The 21,312-nt window shown below is 51.9% G+C and overlaps 1 protein-coding gene across 1 annotated transcript in view; it reads left to right on the forward strand.

Annotated features, from left to right (window-relative positions):
* Positions 1–3,325: 3,325 nt before the first annotated feature.
* Positions 3,326–21,312, forward strand: part of PPP2R2C (protein phosphatase 2 regulatory subunit Bgamma) — a gene marked incomplete at both ends in the record, with an annotated part of 133,055 nt that continues 115,068 nt past the window's right edge. Inside the window, one exon of the mRNA XM_079707492.1 lies at positions 3,326–3,395. Within this exon, the coding sequence (XP_079563618.1) occupies positions 3,326–3,395 (70 nt within the window). The remainder of the gene's footprint in view (positions 3,396–21,312) is intronic.

Consider the following 21,312-nt stretch of genomic DNA (forward strand, 5'->3'; position numbering starts at 1 on the left):
AGTGGAAAATGAATAAACTACAGCTGCATGGATATAATAATGAGTGAAACTCAGAAACAGAATGTTGAGCAGAAGAAACCAGATAGAAAAACATTCCCACTCTATGATCCTACACAAAGACACCCACCAGCAAAATGATAGTGTTAGAAGTCGAGATGGGGATTATCTTTGGGGTGGAGAGAGTGGGTCGTGAGGGAGGCCTTATGAGGATGGCAGTGGCCTCTTTTCCTGATGTAGGTGGTAGTTACACAATTTCACTTTCTCAGAGAGGTCCTCTCCACTCACCCTTTATAAAATAGACCCCTCCATCCATCTCCATCCCTGCACCCTGCTTTCTCTTCTCACTCATCATGACCTCCATGTTATACGTTCACATTGTCTTGTTGACCTTGCCCCACTAATAGGTCAACCCCATGGGAGCAGAGAGTTTGGTCTGTTCTGTTCTCATTACCCCTCTGCTGGAAATGAGCCTGCACATAGTAGATGCTCAACAAATAGTCACCGTCAATGAAAGACAAGGGAGGAGGCCGTACAGAGAGAGAGGTTGGGGTCAGGAGAACAGAGGGGCGGGATGTGCCGAGGGGCAGGGATGCCTGCAGATATAGGAGAGGAAGCAGTGGATGGCATGAGGTTGAGCGGGGTGGAGGTGGGCGCGAGCAGGAGGATGAGGGAGGGGCCTTGGCTCTGACGTAGGGGTGCTTCAGGAGAATGGAAGAGACAGTCCAGAGGAGCCCTGAGGGAGTCAGAGGAGACTGCATGGGGGTGCAAGGGGCTGAAGCTGAGCCTTGGGGCCCAGCAAGGTTCAAGACCACCAACTCCCGGGTCCCCAGCCTGGCTTACAGGCTGACGAAAGGGGTGGATCCTTGTGTTTGGTCAGGGCAAGGCCCTTTTCACTGTGATCCAGGGCATCCTGGAAGACAGGGTGGGTACTTCAGCGGAACTGACAGATGGGGAGGCTGGGGGTGAGGGCGTCTCCCCAAGATCAGAGAGGCGAGGGTCAGCATGATGGTGATAATGGCTAACACTCCAGAGCCCCGATGAGGCCAGGCCCCTGCTAAGCATGAACTGGGCACACCAGCCCTGTGATCACGTCCATTTAACTGGCAAGGCTGTGCTTGCCTGGGGCCCCTTCACTGTTAGGACTTGAACCCAAACTGTCCAGTTTCCAGTGTCTGAGGCTGCAGCCACTTGCTATATGAGCTAGAGAGGTGAGTGGGGAACAGACAGAGAGTGGGATGCTGAGTTCTGTTGTTAGGTGCGGGGCACTTGAGCAGGTCAGGCTGGTGGGTGATAGAGAACTGGATGTCAGCCTCTTTCACGTCCTGAGGGTCCTTGCGTTTACCTGGTCTTTGAACTGGATCTGCACACCTGTGCTATGAGGTGGATGTTGTGAGAAAGCTGAGGTGGGGACAGGTGCGGGACCTGTCCCGGGTCACTCAGCAACCAGGTGGTGGCGCTGGCAGAACCCCAGGCCCTTCTTACCCTCCAGGGTGCTGGGGTGGGGGTGGGGGAAACTTTCACCTCCTTATAGGTTCATTCTGGGCATTTCTATGGAATAAAAGCTCATACCTAGCTTCAGAAACTCCCTCTCACCTCCCAGCAAGAAACCTCAGGTGGCTTCCACCTTCCCCAGTCTCTCCCATAACCCCATCCTCCTACCCCAGCCCCTTCTGGACTCTCCTGTCCCCACTGCAGTTTGGGGAGATGCCTGGAGTCCCCAGAAAGCCAGAGGAAAGCATCACAGAATTGCAGGAGTGAGAGACACCAGCGGCACCTCCCTCCTGTGGCTTGAACCACCCCCCAATCTCAGGCCAAGGGCCCCTTCGGCTTTGGTACCCCTTGGAGGCAGTCTGCACCTTTCCTACTCTCCCTTTCCAAACTGGTTTTGCTGAGCACTAGGAAGGCCTGCTGGTGTGTGTGGCGGGGGGGACGGCGGGGGGGGTGTTGATCCATACCCAACACCTCTGACACACCCATTGGGGGCTGGGCTCCCTGCAGGGCGCTCAGTTCATCAGGCATAGGGGTCAGCTTGGAGGAGGCGGCAGCTCGCCAAAAGAGGGAACAAATAGCTTTTGAGCGCCTGCTCTATGTGAAGCACTGTGTAGGATGCGAGGGGGTGGCGGGTACACTTATGACTAAGGGAAGGGAGGGGGTAGGTTCCTGCCTGGCAGAGGGAGGAGGGACCCGCACTTCTCAGCCTGTTTTTGGAGCATACCCAGCACTGTTTCTCCACTTTATCTCACCAGTAAGTAGAGAGGTGAGCATGAGAAGAGATCTCGGCGCTCTGCCTGGAGGAGGCCTACGACCTCCAGCCATCTCATCCAGAGTTTTGCCTTCTTTGTAGGGTGCTGATTCTCCCCGCCCCCTAGCTTCTTCCCACGGGTCCAGTTTTGCGCTCAGGAGGTTCCTGGGCATGCGTCTGCCTACCCTCTTTTACCAATGGACGGGGGCTCTTGTCCCTACTCCCCACCCCCGGTCTTCCGCGGCTGTGAAGTCTCCCATTCTCCAGATGCGCCTTCAGCCGCGCGCCGCTCCCTTCCCTGTTCTTCTGGTCGCCGCGGCCCTCGGCCTTGTGAGGCTGCCCACCTGTCCTCCCTTTTTCTAATCTCCCCACCCATGGGCCGTCTCTTACACAACTGGAGTACCTGGGCACGCAAAGTGACCCTCATAAGGCTCAGCTGACCGTGTGCCCCCCAAGCTGGCCATCTCCTTCCTCCCTCCCCCGCTGGCAGACCCAGGGACCAAAGGTGCCCACCCGCGAGGCCGGGAGCGCGGAGACGCAGCCTTTGCCGGGGCGCCGCCGCACCTGCAGGGTGCCGGGCTGCCCGCGCGCGCGGCGGGCTGCGCGGGCCGTGGGGGCGGAGGAGCGGGCGGCGCGAGGGAGGGGCCTGCGACAGTGGCGGCGGCGGCGGCGGCCCCAGCCCTAGCAGCCGGGCTCGGCCTCGGCTCGGTCGGCGCAGCGCCGCGCGCGTCCCCTCGCCGCCGCCGCCGCCGCCGCCGCAGCCAGGCGCACAGGCACCAGGCCTCCGCCGCCGGGCGCACCGACGCAGCGCGCACCGCCGGCCGGGATGCGCTCCCGGGCCCCGGCCCGCCCCCACCCGCGGCCGCCGCCCGCCCGCCGCGCTCAAGCCTGACCGCGGCGCCCGTCCCGGCCGCCCTCGCCCGTCCCCGGCTGCCCCCGGTCGCGATGCCCGCCCCCCGGGGCCCCGGTGGCCCGCGCCCCTGCTAGGCTGCGGCGGCATGGCCCGCGCGCCCGGCGCGACCTCTGCGGATTGCATCGGTGTGCGGCGGCGGGGCATGCCCAGGGCACCGGGCACGGCCTTCAATGGGCGAGGACACGGACACGCGGAAAATTAACCACAGCTTCCTGCGGGACCACAGCTATGTGACTGAAGGTAACGTACGTGTTGTCTGAGGCCCCCTCCGGCCGGCCGCGGCGTGGGGATGCCGTCGCACCGAATGCCCTCCGAAGGTTTGGACCGCGCGCTGTGTGTCGTGTCCCCCCACCCTACCCTACCCTACCCCACCCCGCCCCGGGTCCGGGAGGGAGGGAGCCCGAGGGCCCCGGCCTCCGCTGCCCCGCAGCCCGAGAGCGCAGCGCCCTCCTCCGCGCCGCCCTCCGGCAGGCAGCTTTCCGCCCCCAGGCCTGGTGGCATCCTGAATCGGCCCTGGCCCTCATTTTTAAAAAGGCCACCTCTGCGGCTAATCTGGTGAAGAAATACCGGGGAAATTTAGTGGCTTAGAATACTGGGTTTGCCCTGCCCAGAGCCCGCAGAATTTTCTAGGCTGCCCACTCCCTGGAGACGAAGTGGGACCCGGGGTGGGGGTGGGGGGGAAATCCATAGCCAGATTCCCCTAGAGGCTCGCGGTCTTCGGCCCCTCCCTGTGCCTCCAGAAGCAGGGCCCCTTAGTGGGTGGGAGAAGGTGTCTGGTTTGGGGTTCATCTTTTATTCCTGGCGAGTTGAACTAAGACAGGAACAGCTGGCCCTAAACTGTCAGAATTTTCCCCCAAAGTGGGACATGCCACCCCAAACAGGCCCTGCATTTGAAATCCCCTAAATTGGCCCTACAGCCCAAGCCCAACCGCCACTCCGAGGCTGGTGGGATCTGGAGGGTCAGCGGCCCTCTCTTATAAGCCTGTAACTTCCAAGGGTCTCTCTGCTCCACCTTGCCCAGGGAACGGTGGGGACAGCTCCCGGGCCGCAGCCGGGGGCCCGCGGAGTGGAGCCTCCATTGAGGATGGGGAGAGCTAGCCGCGGGGTGTCAGCATGCAGCGGTGGGGACACTTGTGCTGGAGACCTTCCCGGGTTAAGGGGCCGTCTGCATCTTCCCTGGGGGCTGCTGGATTGGCTGCAGAAGTGTTTGTGGGTTTTTAGCAAGAGGTCCCCTGGTGGGTGCCTCGGTGGGAGGGGCCCTGGGCATTGCGTGCCGCGGGACTGGTGCGCGTGGGAGCCTGTGTCAGGAACCCGTGTGGGCTCGGAGCGGTGACTCGACTCCGGGGTGCTGTCCGCCGCGCTGATGCCTGGCTCCGCCGGAAATGAGGCCGAGGAGCCCGTAGCCCGAGCCCTGCGGAGGCCTGGGGAGCACTGGGCCAGCGCCGCGGGGTGGGCTCCTGGGCGTCCTGGCGCAGGGGAGCCGAGGCTCGGTGTGTAACCTGGGCGGAGATGTGCTGAAGAGCGGCGCTCCCCGCTCCCCGGAGGAGAAGTGCTGAGTCACGCTTTGCTGATGGGTGTGTGTAGGGAGAGGGGGCAGGGCTGCTCTGGCTGGGTGAGGGCTCTGCCCCAAGCTAGGGGTTTCGGGGTGGGGGGCGTCCCCAGGCAGCTGAAAGCGGTCTTTTGTCGCCTGCCTTGGAGAGGCTGAGGAAGGATCAGCGTGTTTCCTGGGTGTTCTTTCTGCTGGCAGCCTGCTGAGACGCAGAGGTAAAAGGCTGCTGGGCTGCTGCTGGCAGGTGCCCCAGTGGTCTGGCCGGAGCCAGGAGAGAGACGGGATCTTGGCAGGTCATTCTGGTCTGGTTTTCTGGAGGAAGCCTCTGTTTTCCCTTCTCTACATTGAGGATGATGGGACAGGGCACTGGGCTCCGTGATTTAAAGTATTTAAAAAGCACTGCCTGACTCATAGTGGACATTTGCAAACCCGAATTCCTTCTTTATTCTGTCTCCCCCTGTTTCTCTCACAAATTCACCAGCTCTTAGAAGGGAGGAGCAAGGGAGAAGTGCATAGTTATCAGAGTAAGAAGTGATGGTTTTAATTCTTCATTCATACAACGCATATTTACCGAGTACTTACTATGTTCTGGTCAGTTTTAGCCCTGGGGACTGGACACAGGGACTGCCCGTGGGCAGCCTGTATTCTAGAAAGGAACGCTATTAGGTGGATGGATCTCTTTTCCCTATCTGTGAAATGGGAGTGAATAATACCATTCTGCCTAGAGGTATTAAGGTTTCTGTGAGGGTCAGATAAGATGGTGGATGAAAGAGCCGCCTCGGAACTACAAATTGTGAACTGGCAGCCCAAGTATGTGGAGGACCCGTTACATGCTGAGGCCTCACAGGAGCTCCACATACCCCGCATCCCTATTTTATAGATGAAGAAACAGAGGCGTGGCTTTTGTCCATGTCCCAGATTGAATGCCAGAGTGTGGAAGGCACAGAGCTCAGGTCCTAGGGAACCTAGGAACAAGATCTGAAGTTCCCACCCTTGAGAAAGCAATAGCAATAATTATTAGAATTATGTGAGATTTCTGGCCTCCCTGCATGAAAACAGACTTTCACACTGTTGCATCTTGCCTGCATTTTGGGCTCAGAGCACAGAGTATGTTACAGATTTGGATGTCAGACAGACTTGTATTCAAATCCTTCTTCTGACTCTTCAGGTGCTGTGCAACCTCGGACAAGTTACTAAAGGTTTCTGAGCTTCACTTTCTCCCTTTAAAGGGAGGAGTAATAGTGACTCATCTTACAGGGCTGTTGGAATGATCAGTGGTTTTGCTAATTTAGGAAGCACCTGGCACAGTGTTTGGCCTGTTGGAAGCACTTAATAAATGGCACTGTTATCATTTAAAAGTCTTGTTCCTGGAGGAGCTTCACAAGCAAATAATGGATGCTGGGAGTTTGTAAAAGAGCCAGGTGTACGAATTCCTGTTACACCTGGTCACTTGGTCACAAACACTCACAATACCCCAGTGGCTCTGATCTACTTCCTGTTCCTTAAGCAGGAAGTTTTTTCTTTCTCTTGGGGTATTTGCACTGGCTACGTCCACTACCTGGAACACCCACTTCCTGCTCTTCCTTCTCATCCTTTAGGTCTCAAGTTAAATGTCATCTTCACCAGTGTGAGTCTTGCTTGAGTTCCTCAATTTCTTCTTGTAAAATCTCAAATACCTTGGGGAGAGTTTAGGTTTTGTTAGTCATTCACACCTTAGTGTGAATTAGAGCAGCTTTCCCCCCTCTAACTCTTAGCTCAGCTCAGCTGATTGAGGGCTGTTGTGATCATAAGGCATGAGTGCATGTCACTGTGGGGCACAGAGAACTTGGCAAGGATGGGTGAGTGTTGGGGAGAACAGTACAGTTGACAGTGGACAGTGGAAGGACCTGAACCCTAGAGAAAGGGGCCCCAGGGATAGGAGAATGCCAAGGAGTCTCTGTTTAGGCTTTTCTCAGGAGCCAGATATGGCTCTAGGAAGGACTCTTCCTGGCTGTGTTCTCTTGCTGCAGCCCCAGGACTCAGCTTTAAGGTGGTTAAATAGACATTTTTAGGCTAGATTGAATCTACAAAATACATTCATCCTCCTTCATGCAGTAGCAGTTACCAAGCACATCCTTTTCTGAGTCTGGCCCTGGGCAGGCAGTGATGGACCAGTGTACTCCCATCCCCCTTGCAGTGACTGGTCCCAGAATGGATGTGGGAGTCCTTTCTGGAGGTTGAGTGGAGAGTAGAGAGAGCTGCAGGAAGCTGGTCCCTCTCTTGTGATGGAACACAGAAGCCTCCATCGCTGCTGGCGGCCGCCTTGAAAGCATGGAGGGAACCAGTCTGAAGCCAACAACACCATTGCTGGCAGAGCACACAGTGAGTGAGAACTGGGGACGTTGGTGACATCTGTGACTCCTGGATTAACCAGGCCTGATGTCCACCCCACCTCTGGGCTTCCAGTTCCGTGAGCTGTTACATTTACTCATTGTTTCAAACTTTCAACCAAGTCTCTGTTACTTGCAGCCAGCAGTACCCCGACTCGTACAGCCTTTACTGACTGTCTGGAAAACAGAAAGGCTGCCCTGTCACTCACGAACAAGATGCGAGATACATAAGACCAGGAGGGATGCTGATTTGTTTGCTTTCTGTTTTAGAAATCCTCTTTGATTTCTTTCATGCACTCAAGTCCAAGCTGCAGAGTTCTGATTTCCCCTCCTCGCATTTCCAGCCAGATGAGATATCCCAAGATCTGGTGTCAGGAGATCTGCATTCCCGGTGGGGTCTGGAGACCTGCCTTCCCAGTGGGGTCTGCTCTGGGTCTATAATCTTGGGCAGGTTTCTCTGAGCCTTAGTTTCTTCTCCAGGTTGCTCCTTAGATCGCTTGAAACCAGGGACGTGCAGTTATTTGATGCTGTAGCATCTTCTCTGTGGACTCCCCACCGTGCTTCATGAATGGAATATGTTCAGTGAACTCATGGCATTAAATGGCTTGGTGTGTGTGATTGTGCCCAGCCCAGGGACTGGGGCACAGTCAGTACTTAATAAATATTGTCCATAAATAACTATGTCTGTTCTTTAGGGGTTAGAGTGAGACTAGCCCTTAGAACTGTCATCATACTGGCTAACCTAATTCCATCTCCAGCCCCAGAGAAATTGTGCTGAGAGGGGAGGTTACGTCTGGCAGTGACCTGAGCCAGCCCAGAAGGAGAGCAGAGAGCCAGCCTTTGATTTTTGAAATCTTTGTTCCTTTTGCTTCCACTTAGGACCACCCCTTCCATAAGTTTGCCTGGGTTTTCACGAGCTCATGTTGTCTCCACTTCAGGGAAGGAGGCTGCAGTGGGACACCGGTGGCTGTCCCCCATTAAGTCACATCACCTCTCTGAGCCTCAGTTTCCCTGCATTGCTTCCTGCCCTGGGTTGTCACAAGGTTCTGGGGAGCAAAGACCGTGTGGACTCCAAAGGTCCACCCTTGGGAAGGGGTTATTTTTATCAGTTTCCCCAAACTGTCAAGGAAGCCAGACCTCACTTAAAGGTTGGTGCAGTCACCAAGTAGGGGTTTTCTCATTTTCTTGCTGCCAGATGGAAATCAAATGCTAATAAAATGTTTCCGCATCATCTCCTGGTTTTTACTTGCTACAGTTTTTGGGTTTTATCCTTCAAGTCAGCAGAGCTAAGGGATGTTTCTCTAAGGTGTTTAGGTCTTGACACCTGAAGTGTGGCTGTATGAAATACTGGGGCTTAAAGGGAAGGATTACAGAGTAACAATGCAGATGAAGAGGAAAGACCAGCCTCTAGATACATGTTGTTAGCCATTTGCCACAGCTCCTGCCCATCTTTTTTAAATGCCCATGTCTGTTTTTAATAAAAGCTTTAATCTCTCCATATAAACCATTTGGAAGGGTACTTTTAAGTGTGAGGTTATAAGAATTTTCCAGCGCTTTGCTGCAGAGCTGGTGTCCTGAGTGTGCAACTCGTGTAGGTCCCATATTCGGAAGGACCAAGAACCCTGCGCTTGGTTTAATTCTCTGCTGTCCCCATCTTGAAATTTTAAATAATTGTATCTTTGAACCCGTGTTTTGTAAGTGACATCTGATGGGACAATGGAGCACACCTGTGAACAGAAGTGACACATGCAACAAGCGATTCCACTGTTCCTGGTGTGGCTTCCGTAACATGCTTACCTTGTGTCATTTTAAGTGTCATGGAGCTCCCCAGCGTCCTGGGGCCACCAGAATTCTGCGCATAGGCAGCGATCAGCATGTCTGTGGTTGCGTAAACAGGGGCACTGACAGCTTGAGAGGCCACGCTTTCCCTTTGAATCAGAACTTGTTTTGAAGGCAGAAAGGAGGCAGTGACATTCTAAGAAGCATAAGGACCAAGGAACCCTATCATATCCTTTGTTACTCGTGTGACATCCTTGGGCTAGCTAATCATCGCTTCTGAAAATGATGGCACCAAAAGAAAGGGAAAGATGGACAACCATAGTTCCTGTTCCCTTCAACCGTCATTCATCGAGGGTGGAGGTGTGTGCCTAGAACGTGCAAGCGTCAAAAGGTGAAATAAAGTGTGCAGTGTTGGGCTTCCCTGGTGGCGCAGTGGTTGGGAGTCCGCCTGCCAATGCAGGGGACCCGGGTTCGTGCCCCGGTTTGGGAAGATCGCACATGCTGCGGAGCGGCTGGGCCCGTGAGCCATGGCCGCTGAGCCTGCGCGTCCGGAGCCTGTGCTCCGCAACGGGAGAGGCCACAACGGTGAGAGGCCTGCGTACCGCAAAAAAAAAAAAAAAAAAAAAAAAAAAAGTGCAGTGTTCCCACTGCTCTGGTAAGAACAAGCTACGTATGCCTGTAGGAGCTACCAGATACGAATTGTGTGATGCAGGGATTCTGCATTCGGGTTCAGTGCTCTTCTATTTGCATTTAAAGCTGGAATTACACAACAGAATGAGCGATGCAATTCATGCTAATAATTTAAGCTTTTTTTTTTCAATTGTCATTAAATAGCAAATAACTAAGACAAGTCATGGGAAAAAAATGAGAAACCTTTATATTTTTGTACCTTTAATGATACTTTCCCCTGCTTTTTATCCTGTGCATTTTCACTTTGCACTGGGCTCCACAAATGCTATAGTTGGCCCTATTTTGCTGTAGGGAGGAGGCTGGAATTCCTGGGATGGTGGAATCCTCGGCCCCGCCTCTCACCCCCTTGGCTTTTGTGATTGGTGGAACTGGTGAGAACCTGTCACTCATTGGACAGTTTTTCTCTGTTGGGCGGGGCTGTAGTAGTGAAGGTCTCTGCTTCACCCCTACCCATGGGGCCCCAAGAAGAAGCCTATGTTTCCCTCATTTCAGAGTCCAGCCTTTAGACCTGTCTCTCCCCACAAGCCCAAGAGGAGGGGCAGTGGAGTAGGGTGCCCTAGCTCATTCCCCACCGCGAGTTTACCGTTAAGAAAGAAGAATTTTTTTGATTTCCTTCTTGTCCGTCTTCCCTGTGTGTTCTCAAGTCCTAGCAGGGAAGGGGTGTGTAACTGGTTACCTCGGCCCCGCCCCCAAATTCCATCATTTTATTGGCTGCAGACTCTTCCTGTGATAGATGTCATAGTTCCACTCTTCACCCCCGACTGACGGATAACTAGGTTGCTTATTTTCTTTTATGACTAACACTGAGGGAAGGAATGCTGTGTGTGTAGGAAGACACCCTGTTCCCATCCCTCCCCCCAGACCTGGAATGATTTTCTTCAGAGAGAGTCCTGCACATGCAATTTTACGTAAAAATTATGAACGTGTTTAACGTTCTTGACACACGTTGACAAATTATTCTCCAGAAAGTTTCTCTATTTTACCTCATGCTGATCAGCATTAGGTATTCTAATTTGTTTGACCTTTGCACATATCACAGATGAAAAATATTTGTTTAAATTCATGTCTGAATACCAGTGAGGTTGAACATTTTCCACTTCTGTTCAACAGACATTTACTGATCCCCTTTCAGTGCCGGGGGAGGTTAGATGCCAGACGTACAACTTGAAGAACAAAGTCATTCATGCATTCATTCATTCAACAGACATTTCTGGAGCACCCACTACGTGCTAGGCAGAAAAGAAGCCCATGTCTCTGGGCAGAGAGAGTGAAGTGGGGGTGAGAGGAAGGCGGGAAGAGAGCTGAGGCCAGAGCCCCAAGGTTCACCATCATCTAAGGGACAGAGAACGAGAATTCTTGGTGGCCACCCAGGTGGGAGATAAAACAGGAAGTCTCTGGAGTCACAGAACCAAGAGAATCCTGGAAGGGAAGGGAGAGAGAGGGGGCTGGCAGGAAGAAAGCTGGACCACCCAGCCTTAAATGCGGCCAAGCAGCCAGGACAACGTTGGGAAGCATCTCTCAGGTGCCCACACCCACCCAGCCCCTGGTTCCCTTGCATTCTATTTGGTGATGCCACCTCTCCATGAGCCTTTATAGTCTGCACCCATAGTTCTCCCCGTTGGCACGCAGAATAGGTCGCTCTCTGTGACCTGCCCTCCAGGATGGCTGCTCACCCACCTGACACCCCCGCCCCAGTCTTCCTGCCCTGGGACAGATGCTCCAGGTCCCAGAAGGCACCATTTCTAGAGCTCCACGCTCCTGGTTTTATTTTGTGGACACAGGCCAGGCTGTGTCTTTGAAACATGGGCCCATCTCTCCCAGCATCTTGGATGCCAGTGAGAGAGTGGGCTGCCTCAGGATGGAGTCTGGAGTTGCTGAAGCAATCTGTCAGCGCCACAGCACCCTGGGGTGTCCTGTTAATTAACCTTGGTCTCCTCACCAGTCAGCCCTTGTGCAAAATTACTCATCTGGTCTTCAGCATTAAATAATTATGAAGCGAACCTAATAGCCATTATTATGATTGACCATTTACTGATGCCAGATGTGATACTGAGTGCCTCATATTATTGGATCCTCACAAACCCCGGTGTGTGTGTGCATGTGTGTATGTTTTACCCCATTTTAATTTTTATTTATTTATTTATTTTTGGCTGCGTTGGGCCTGTTGCTGCGCACGGGCTTTCTCTAGTTGTGGCTCGCGGGCTCTAGAGCGCAGGCTCAGCAGCCGTGGCGCACGGGCTCAGTTGCTCCGCGGCACGCGGGATCTTCCCAGACCAGGGCTCAAACCCGTGTCCCCTGCACTGGCAGGCGGACTCCCAACCACTGCGCCACCAGGGAAGCCCATGTTTTACCCCATTTTACAATGGAGAAAACTGAGGCTTGGGCACTTGCCCGGGGTCACGTGGTTTGTACGGGGCAGAGCTGGGGATTGAATGCCGGCCATCTGCCTGCAAACGCATCCTCCTAACCTCCACGCTGCCTGGTTGGACCCACAGGGAAGGGACTGGTGGCCCATTCACTCCTGGCTCTGCACCCAGCTTCAGAGGGTCTCGCAATTTGAACCCAGGACTGCCTGGCACGGTGCTCACGCTGGGCACGTAGCAGCCCTGCATCTCTCCTAGCCGCATGTGGTGAAGGTAATCCACATGGGTCAGTGGAAGAAGGGGTCCCCTCCACTGCATCAGTGGGGGATGATCACAGTTCTGTAGAGGACAGGGGCTTTGGCACTAAAGGGAGTGGCATTCACAGGGTCGGGGGTGATGGCGTGCTGGGACACAGGTTTCTAGCGCATTCCAGGCAGAAAGAATAGCGTGTGCAGAGTTACACGTGCTTGTCCCTTGACAGCGTCTAGGCTCCTCTACCTGAGCCCAGGTTGTAGTTGCCAGCCTGCCTGGGGACCAGGGCCCACCTGGGGCCTCTGGGCTGCCCAGGATGGCATTGCCTCCTTGCACAGTGGGATCCATTGTCCTCCAGAACCCTGGGCTGAATGGCACATTGAGGCAGAACAAAGGCTGCTCAGAGGTTCCGGCTGCCCCAAGCAGGGATGGGATCTCCAACTGCAGACCAGGGCCTCCTCTGAACCAGCCTGGCCTCCTGCAGCCTCCCACCCCCACGCCCTGCAGAGGGTGCAGCCCTGACCCCTGGGGCTGCCAGCCCTGCGCTCCGCTCCTGGGCACGGCTGTGAGCCTTTGGCTGGTTCTTCAGCCTCTGAACCAGTCTCCTCATCCCTAAAGGGGAGGGAGAACTACTAGCCACCTGGGCTTTTTGTATTAAGTGCAATAATGTGCATATTGCACTTACATCTCAATAAAAGGGAGCTACTTGTGTTGCCATTATCAGCTTTTGAATTTCCTTTTATAAATTCAATAAAGTTTTATTGAAAACTTTCAAATATGTACAAAAGTAGAGAAGATCGTATGTTGAATTGCTCCTCATCCATCCCCTCGCTTTTCAGCTGCTCTCAAGATCTTGCTGTACTTTCTTCATTTACTTTCCCATCCTTTTGGCTTAAGAATATTTAAGTAAATTCAAGGCTCCTGTCATTTCACCCCTACGTCGGCAGGCATCTCTGAAAGGTGAGGGCATTTCTTGCATAACCAAGTACTACTATCTCACCGCACAAAATGAGTACGAATTTCTTTCCATCTAAATTCTGGTCCATCTTAGTAAGTCAACTATACTTCAGTAAAAAATAAACAAACAGGTTGATTGATTCTGGTTCACCTTAGCAATGTCTCCAGTTATCTCAAAAATGTCTTTTTATAGTTGGTTGGTTTGACCCAGGATCTAAAGTCCTGCATCTGCATTTGCCTGTTCTGTCTCTTAAATCTTTTCTGTTGGAGATCAGTCCTCCATCCTGACTTGATAAAGACATTCGTTACTGTTTCCTAAGGATTACAGTTTCATCCCCACAGTCCGTAATCCCTTTCTGAATCCCAGTTGCCTGACGGGACCGGATGCTGACAGGTGTTTGCCTGGATCCTGGGAATCCCCTGGGTGTGCCCCTCTCTTTTAAGGACCCCTCCTCATCACTGATCAGCCGAGAGATCCTGGGCAGGTTGTTCAGCAGGGCACACCATCTCCACCAAGAGCTACCCAAGTTGCAGACTCATGAGCAAAATAAATGGTTTCTGTTTGAAGACATTGAGTTATAAGGTTATTTGTTACACAGCGATAGGTAACTGGAATGGTCATAGATCCCTGAAATTGAATTCCCAGTACTGCCCGGCTCCTTCTGAGGCCCCTTGTCCAGCTGCTGTGCTCTCTCCTAGATTCTGTGGCTCCCTCAAGACCTTCCAGTAACTTCCTTCTTGCTTATGTTAGCCTGAGTCAATTTCTGTTCCTTATAACTAAAGAACCTTAATTCCCAGTCCCAGCCAGGAGGGGTGACTCAGCTCAGATCATAAGACAGGACTGGAACCTGGCCTTTCTGAAACATTGGACCCGGAGTCCTGCCTCATGAAACATCAGCGGATATATATCTTGGACATGCCTGTTTCCTCTGTACACAGCTCAGCACCTGGTACCACCTGGTGCCCACTAGGTGCTGGATAAATGTGTGTTTGAATGACTGAGTGAACAAATGGCATGTCTTCACATCTGACCCCAGAGTAGTCCAATTTTTTTTCCAAATGCCACGCCTCCACCTGGCGATCTTCACTTTGCACAGTTCCAATGTGTACGGATTTCAGTCACCACAGTTTTGTTCAGTAATGCCAGTCCCCCAATCACATAGCCCAGATTTCAGCTACCACAAAATGGTAACTGTGAGTAATTGCATAAAGTAGAAGCTTCGCCACTCGCTCTGCAGCCCACAGATCACTAAGTAAATAACAGATGAGTATTGTGATCTGAGACCAAGTCACTTCTTTCAGTGTCTGTCTCTGGTTGGTCCCTGTGTATCTGTTGGTTCACACATAGACAGCAGAGCATGTGGTGATGTTGCCTCCTTGTTTCCTGGTGATAAACCCACATGACATTTTACAAAAATGCATAGTCAAAAGAGGAAATTTGGCCCACAAAGATGACGCTCAGCAAAAAAAAAGAAGAAAAATAATAATGCTGGCAGAGAAATTTGGATTGGATGTAAATGGAGTTATAGAGGAAACTGCTGATCCTGGGAATGTTGAAGCTGTGACCATTTGAGACTCTTATATGCAGCCAGGGGAACTAAGTAACTAAGTCAAGGTGAACTTACTGACATAAATGAGAGAAGTGCCTGTGACAGAAAAAATGAAGATGTCCCAGGGGAGGTGACGCTGGCAGCACACTTCATGTGAAAGGAATGCTTGAAGATATTTCACAGTGTTGAACGTGCAGAGGATAGAATCTTGGAAGCGGATCTAAACTTAGAAAGGCAGTTCTTCAAGGCATAGAAAAGATGCTTGCCCAGCATCGCAAGTTATCCAACAAGCGGAGGAAGCCAGCACTGTTGAAAGTAGTCTGGATACATTTTTTACAAAGAAAACACTTGAATTCTCAATGTTTCTAATGTTTTACATGACTGTGTACTAAATAAAATATTAGTTTTACTCTTTTTTATTACCCTATACATTTATAACCATCAGTAAGAGAGTTTTTAATGTCTTTAGAAAGTTTTTTTTTAAGATCGTGGAACTTTTGTAATTTCCACATTGATTATTAAGATCACTTTGCGTGTTTCAGCTTGCACGGTCATTTTTAGGGTTCCACACAGTTGTGCAAAGTGAGGTCTCCCTGAACTCATGCCAAATGGGCAGTGTCTATCCTGTGTGGCCCTTCCACATGTCAAGGGCATGGTGATGTTAAACCATGGCTGGAGGACTGGAGTCAGTATCCTCCTTGTTGAAAGCAGCGGCTCAAGACTATTAAATAACTCAAATTCCTCACTGCAAAAATGGTTAGGCAGCCAGTAGATCACTGGGAGAGAGGCACTTCCGTCCACTGGGGTTCTTTTTGGTTTTTTTTTTTTGCGGTACGCGGGCCTCTCACTGTTGTGGCCTCTCCCGTTGCGGAGCGCAGGCTCTGGACGCGCAGGCTCAGCGGCCATGGCTCACGGGCCCAGCCGCTCCACAGCATGTGGGATCTTCCCGGACCGGGGAACGAACCCGTGTCCCCTGCATCGGCAGGCGGACTCTCAACCACTGCGCCACCAGGGAAGGCCCCGTCCACTGTTTTCACTGTGCAGATCGCTAGCCAGCCTGTCTGCTTCTGGAACAATCCATCATGGAATGAACTGGCTGAAGGAGTCAAGGGCTGAGCGATAGTGGTTCCTACACCAGCTTTCAATGTGAAAGGTGATAAAAAAAAAAAAAAAAAAACCAACCTGAATATTTTCCCCAAGGAGAAGTAAGGCTCTTTACTGAAGCTGTGAAAATATAATCCATCATCATAAGATGTCCCATATTGTCATACTCTGGGGGCTAAGGTGCATGTACGTTAAGATGCTCCTTGCAAGATTTTAATTTTCTTTATTTTATCTCATTGCAGGAACGTTTGAAAATGCAGAAAGTAGAATAAAGGGGGAAAAAATAACATCCTTGACTCCATTGCCCTAGAGACATTGTTCCAATTTTGTTATATTTCTTTCTTACTGCCCTCTGTAGATTGTAATATAAATGTAATATAAATACCGTTGTTTCTTTTAAAATATTTAACGTGCTGAAACATTCCCCTCTATTATTACAGACTCTGAGTAAACAGTTTTTAATGGCTGCCGAATAGTCCATCATGTAGATTTAATTACTTATTCAGTAACTATGTAGGCTTCATCCACCAGACTGGGGCTTGCTGCCTACAGTGGGTATGTGGGTGGGGAAGGAGGTTACAGGAACGAGGAGGAAGAAGGCACAGCTCCTCCCTTGAGAACCTCTGGAACCAAGGAGACTTGAACAGGTGATCATAATGCAGTGTGATGGGAGCTGGGATGCAGTGGGGTCCTGTCGCAGCCTTGGAACAGGTGCGCGGAGAGGCTGCATCCAAAGCAGAGGAGTGGCTTGTCCAGCAGGGTAGTAGCGCGTAGGGGAGAAGGCATCCCAGGCAGTAGGGGTGTTATGGACAGAAGCTCGCAGGTGAGAAACAGTGTGGCTCTAGGGTCCCCGGAGCATTAACCTGTGGGTCTTGGAGCTCCTGGGCAGTCGTGGTGGATGAACAGACAAAGGGACCTTGGTAATCTGTCCAGGCAGAGAAGAAAGAGGGAACCGAGAGTGACCAGAGGTCTCTGGGAGATTAGAGAGTGAAGTGGGGGAGTGAGGGTCAGAGGGGGATGAGAGCATTTCCAGGAGAGGCGAGAAAGCCCCCAGTGAGGCGCCCAGAGCCGGCAGTGGAAGGGGATGGAGGTGAAGGCGGTGGGAAGGAGAGGTTGTCGAGGCGAGGCTGGGGCAGCATGCATGGTGGAGAAAGGAGGCTTGAGCCTCCTCTCATCGTCTCTGGTCGATGCCAGCGTGTTCCCAAGGCCGGTAGGTGCGGATGACAGTGCGTAGAGGGTGGAGAGACCGCCCACTCTCGGACACTCATATCCCAATTTGGGTGTTTTAAATTAAGGTGTGATGAGCATCCTTGAGAATGTACATTTTTTTCTGTATTTCAGGTTATTCCTATCTCTGGCTATCTGGGAATGCAATTTCTTCATGAAAACGTAGGAGTGTTTTTAAAGGGCTTGAATAAGGATTTGAATATCATGTCTACTAAACTAAAAATAAAATGTATCAAAATATTTCCCGTGGGTGATCTTTAAGAGAGTCAGTCCACATGTACAATGCAGCTCTGGAGTAATCTGTAGATTACAGCAAACCCATCCATCTCTGTCTCTTGCTTTAAAAAAAAAAAAAAGGATCAATTTCAGCTCCAGTACATAGTGACTTATGGCTGTGATCATTGTCTCTTGATGTGTGTCTGATGGGTGATGGGGCTTTGGCTGCACAGGAGAGGAATTGTGCTGTGACCCTTTTCCAGCGTGTACAGGTATCTCGTCTTCATGGTAGAATAGTAATGGTGATGGCCATGACGAGGGAAGCTGCCATTTCTTGACTGCACCGATGTCATGAGACCTATGTTTATGATCTCATCGGAACTTTATACCCACTATGGGAGGTGGTGGGAATGACCCCCTTTTATATTCCAGGAAACGAGCCCCAGAGAGGTCAGGTCGCACACCTAAAGTCACACGGTGGTGTCATGGTTACTACTACTACACAACAAATCGTTCTAAATCTTAGTGGCTTAAGACAACAGCGGTTTTATTATGTGCCCTGGATTCTGTAAGTCAGGAATTTGGGCAGATCTGTTCTACGTGGCAACTGCTGCATCTTCCTTCTAGGCTGCTGGGCAGGCTGCTCTGGGGGCAGGAGGGTCCAAGACGGTTTCGCTCACGTGTTCCGTGTGTGGTGGGGCTGGTTCCCTGAGGACCATAGACGTGGCCTCTCCAGCATGGCGGTCTCAGGGCACTGGGACTCCTTGGGTGGCAGCTGGCTTTGCCGAATCAGGTGTCCCAGGATCCAGGTGCGAGACCTGACTTGCTGACCTCCTCGGAGTCTCCCATCACCAGTTGTGTGACTTTAATTCTGTCAAATCACAGGCTGGCCCGGGTTGGAGGGGAGTTAGATTCTGCCTTTGGATTCGGGACAGGCCAGGTCACACTGTGGAGAACAGATGGGATGGGAGACAGTGCTGGGACCCGCTTTGGGAAGCAGTCTGCTGCAGACAGCCGGCTGAGCCAAAATCCGTACTGGGATGTGTCTGACCTTGAAGGTGCTGCACCTCCCTTGTCTTCCTGACCAGTAACAGGATGCAGAGGCTTTGTCCTCCAGACCATTTCTCTGTTCAAAAATATGAAAAGCATCCCATACTTTTGCCTATTTAAATACAGAATTTGTGACAATGTGGATCAACCTTGAGATCATTATGCTAAGTGAAGTCATACCATATGATCTCACTTATATGTGGAATCTAAAAAAGCCAAACTCAGAGAAACAGGGGCTAGAATGGTGGTTGCCAGGGGCTGGGAGTGGAGGAAATGGGGAGATGTTGGTTAAAGGGTCCAGTTATAAGATGGATAAGTTCTGGGGATCTAATGTATAATCTATACATTATATAGTATATAATCTATAGTATAATCTGTAGCATGGTGACTATAGTTAATAATACTATATTATATATTTGCAAGTTGCTAAGAAGGTAGATCTTAAATGTTCTTACCACAAAAAGAAATGGTAATAATGTGCTGGGATGGTGATTCAGCTACCAACATGGTGGTGATCATTTTGTAACCTATAAGTATATTAAATCAACACACTGTATACCTTAAACTTATTCACTTATTTCCAAAGTTGGAAAAAATAAATACAGAAAACAAGAGGTGAGTAAAAGCTTTTTTTAGGAGGTAGACTAGATTCCCACAGACCCGCCTCCCTGTGTGCAGCAGGCAGAAGTTATTGATAAAATGGGGGTCAGGTCGGGGTGCACCCTGTCGGTCACTGCCCCACCCCGGCCCTTCCCCGCTGCAGGTGTGCTGTGCTATGCGATGCCCACATCTGGGATGATGGCCTTGGGTGGGGCTGCGCTTTCCTTCTTGGCAGCGCCCTGTCGTGGGGGGAAGACTGCAGAAGGGAACAAGTGAGCTGGCTGGGTTTTCTGCTCAGCTTGACTCTGAGGACACACCGACCTCCTGGATCATCTTATTTGCCCCGCCTCGAGGGAGCAGTTTTATTGGAAACTGTTACAGCCTGGTGACCTGTCCCAGACATGGCCCACGTGGCATCCACCCACTGGGTAATGGGGACCATTGTCTGAGTGCATGTGATGGAAGGGAAGGAAGCCACCCTGCCATTCAGTGAGAGTGCGTACGTGCCTGCCTCAGGCTGGGTGAGCAGTGTCCAGGCATTGTCCCTGGGGCAGGCACTGTCATTTCCCAGATGGGGAGCTGGGAGCTCAGGGAGGAGAAGGGACATGCCGAGTCTAGGGCTCTCTTCCTGTCTTGTTCTGAATGAGAGGTGGGTTAGCATCATCTTAAAATCATCCCTGTGTGTCCCAGGCAATGATCTCTCCCCTCCAGGCCCTTCTCCTCTGGGGGTGGGGAGGGGACATTGGGCCACATTAGAGGCTCCCACCAAGCTCTCAGCCTCAGAGTAAGTGTGTGGTGGGATCCCTTTTCCCCTGGGTGTCAGCAAAGCTAATGGAAAGAATCTCTGTCCACAGAGACAGGGTGCAGGTCACAGGACAGGCGGGCACCTTGGTTTGGCTGCTGTGTGTGGGCTCAGCCTGCCCGCTCGGACCCTGGCCAAACAGAGACCCCAGCAGTCAAGATTCACATCTTTAATTTTAAAAAAAATAGTTCTATTAAGGTGTAATTCACATACCGTGCAATTCACCCATTTAAAGTGTGGGCTTTTTTATATATTACTCAATTTTTTAGAAATTGTAGTAAAACATATGTAACACAAAATTTGCCATTTTAACCATTTTTAAGTGTGCAATTCAAGGGCACTAATTACATCCATAATATCATGCAGCCATCACCACTGTCTATCTCCAAAATGCTTTTATTACTCAAACAAAAATTCCGCCCCCATTAAACAGTAACCCCCCTGCCTCCGCCCTGGTAACCTCTGAGCTGCTCTCTGTCTCCATGAATTTGCCTCTTCTAGGGCCGCATATAAGTGCATCATACATTATTTGTCCTTTGTATCTGGCTTGTTTCATTGAGCAGAATGTCTTCTAGATTCATCCATGTTGTGCAGTTGAGAAGGAGAGTAGATCTTTGAAAGCCCGAGCTTCTCTGGGGACAAAACTCAATCATGAAGATGGCTTGGGCTTCCCTGGTGGCACAGTGGTTGAGAGTCCACCTGCGGATGCAGGGGACACGGGTTCGTGCCCCGGTCCGGGAAGATCCCACATGCCGCGGAGCGGCTGGGCCCGTGAGCCATGGCCGCTGAGCCTGCGTGTCCGGAGCCTGTGCTCCGCAACGGGAGAGGCCACAGCAGTGAGAGGCCCGCGTACCGCAAAAAAAAATGGCTTGTTCTGTGGGAGGGAGAGGTGGGGAGGAGGGACCCCACCGTGCACCAGCCGCAGCCCCGTCACACACGGCATCCTCCTGAGTGGACAGCTCCCCAAAGGCCCTCCTCTGCCCCAGGCAGGGGACACGGTGGGGACCGATCCACCACCCACCCCTGCCAACCGCTGCATCTTCTTGTTGCGCCTCATCTCACTGAATTGTGAAGAGCCCTAGAGGAGGGGATGTTTCTGTCCATTTTACAGATGAGGGAACTGAGGGTCCCAGAAGTTAAGACCTCCCTCGGCCAGGAGGAGGCAGAGCTGGGGTACACTGGGGCTGGTTCTCGATGCCGCGGGCACTCCGATGCCTTCGAACTCCACTCCTTCCCTTTGGGGGCCCCTCCCCCCCGTGCTTTGTCCCTGGTGCGCGTACACCTGTAGAGCGGACGGGCACCGAGGGACTCAGGTACCCACTGCCCATGCACAGTTGACCTGCCTTGGCCCCCCTCATGCCTCCATATCTTCAGCTCTAAATCGGGGCCAGAGGACTCTTGGGGTCTCCTCAAGGGTGGTCTGAGATTACACGTTATGTGCGCCTGATACTCAGAAAGGTCCCATCAGATGTTTGTCTTTCTGCTGAGCAGTGGGGCCACAGAAGGAGGGAGCCACACTCAACACATCCACGCCTATCAGCATCCCAGGAAAGGATGCTCCAGGGTGGCTCCAAAGGCCTTGACCCTTGACTCTGACCCACCACAATCCCAGTCCTACCTTTTAACCAAGCGAGGGTGACCTGCAGCGT

This window comes from Hyperoodon ampullatus (genome assembly GCF_949752795.1).
Source record: "Hyperoodon ampullatus genome assembly, chromosome: 1".
Taxonomy (NCBI): Eukaryota; Metazoa; Chordata; class Mammalia; order Artiodactyla; family Ziphiidae; genus Hyperoodon; species Hyperoodon ampullatus.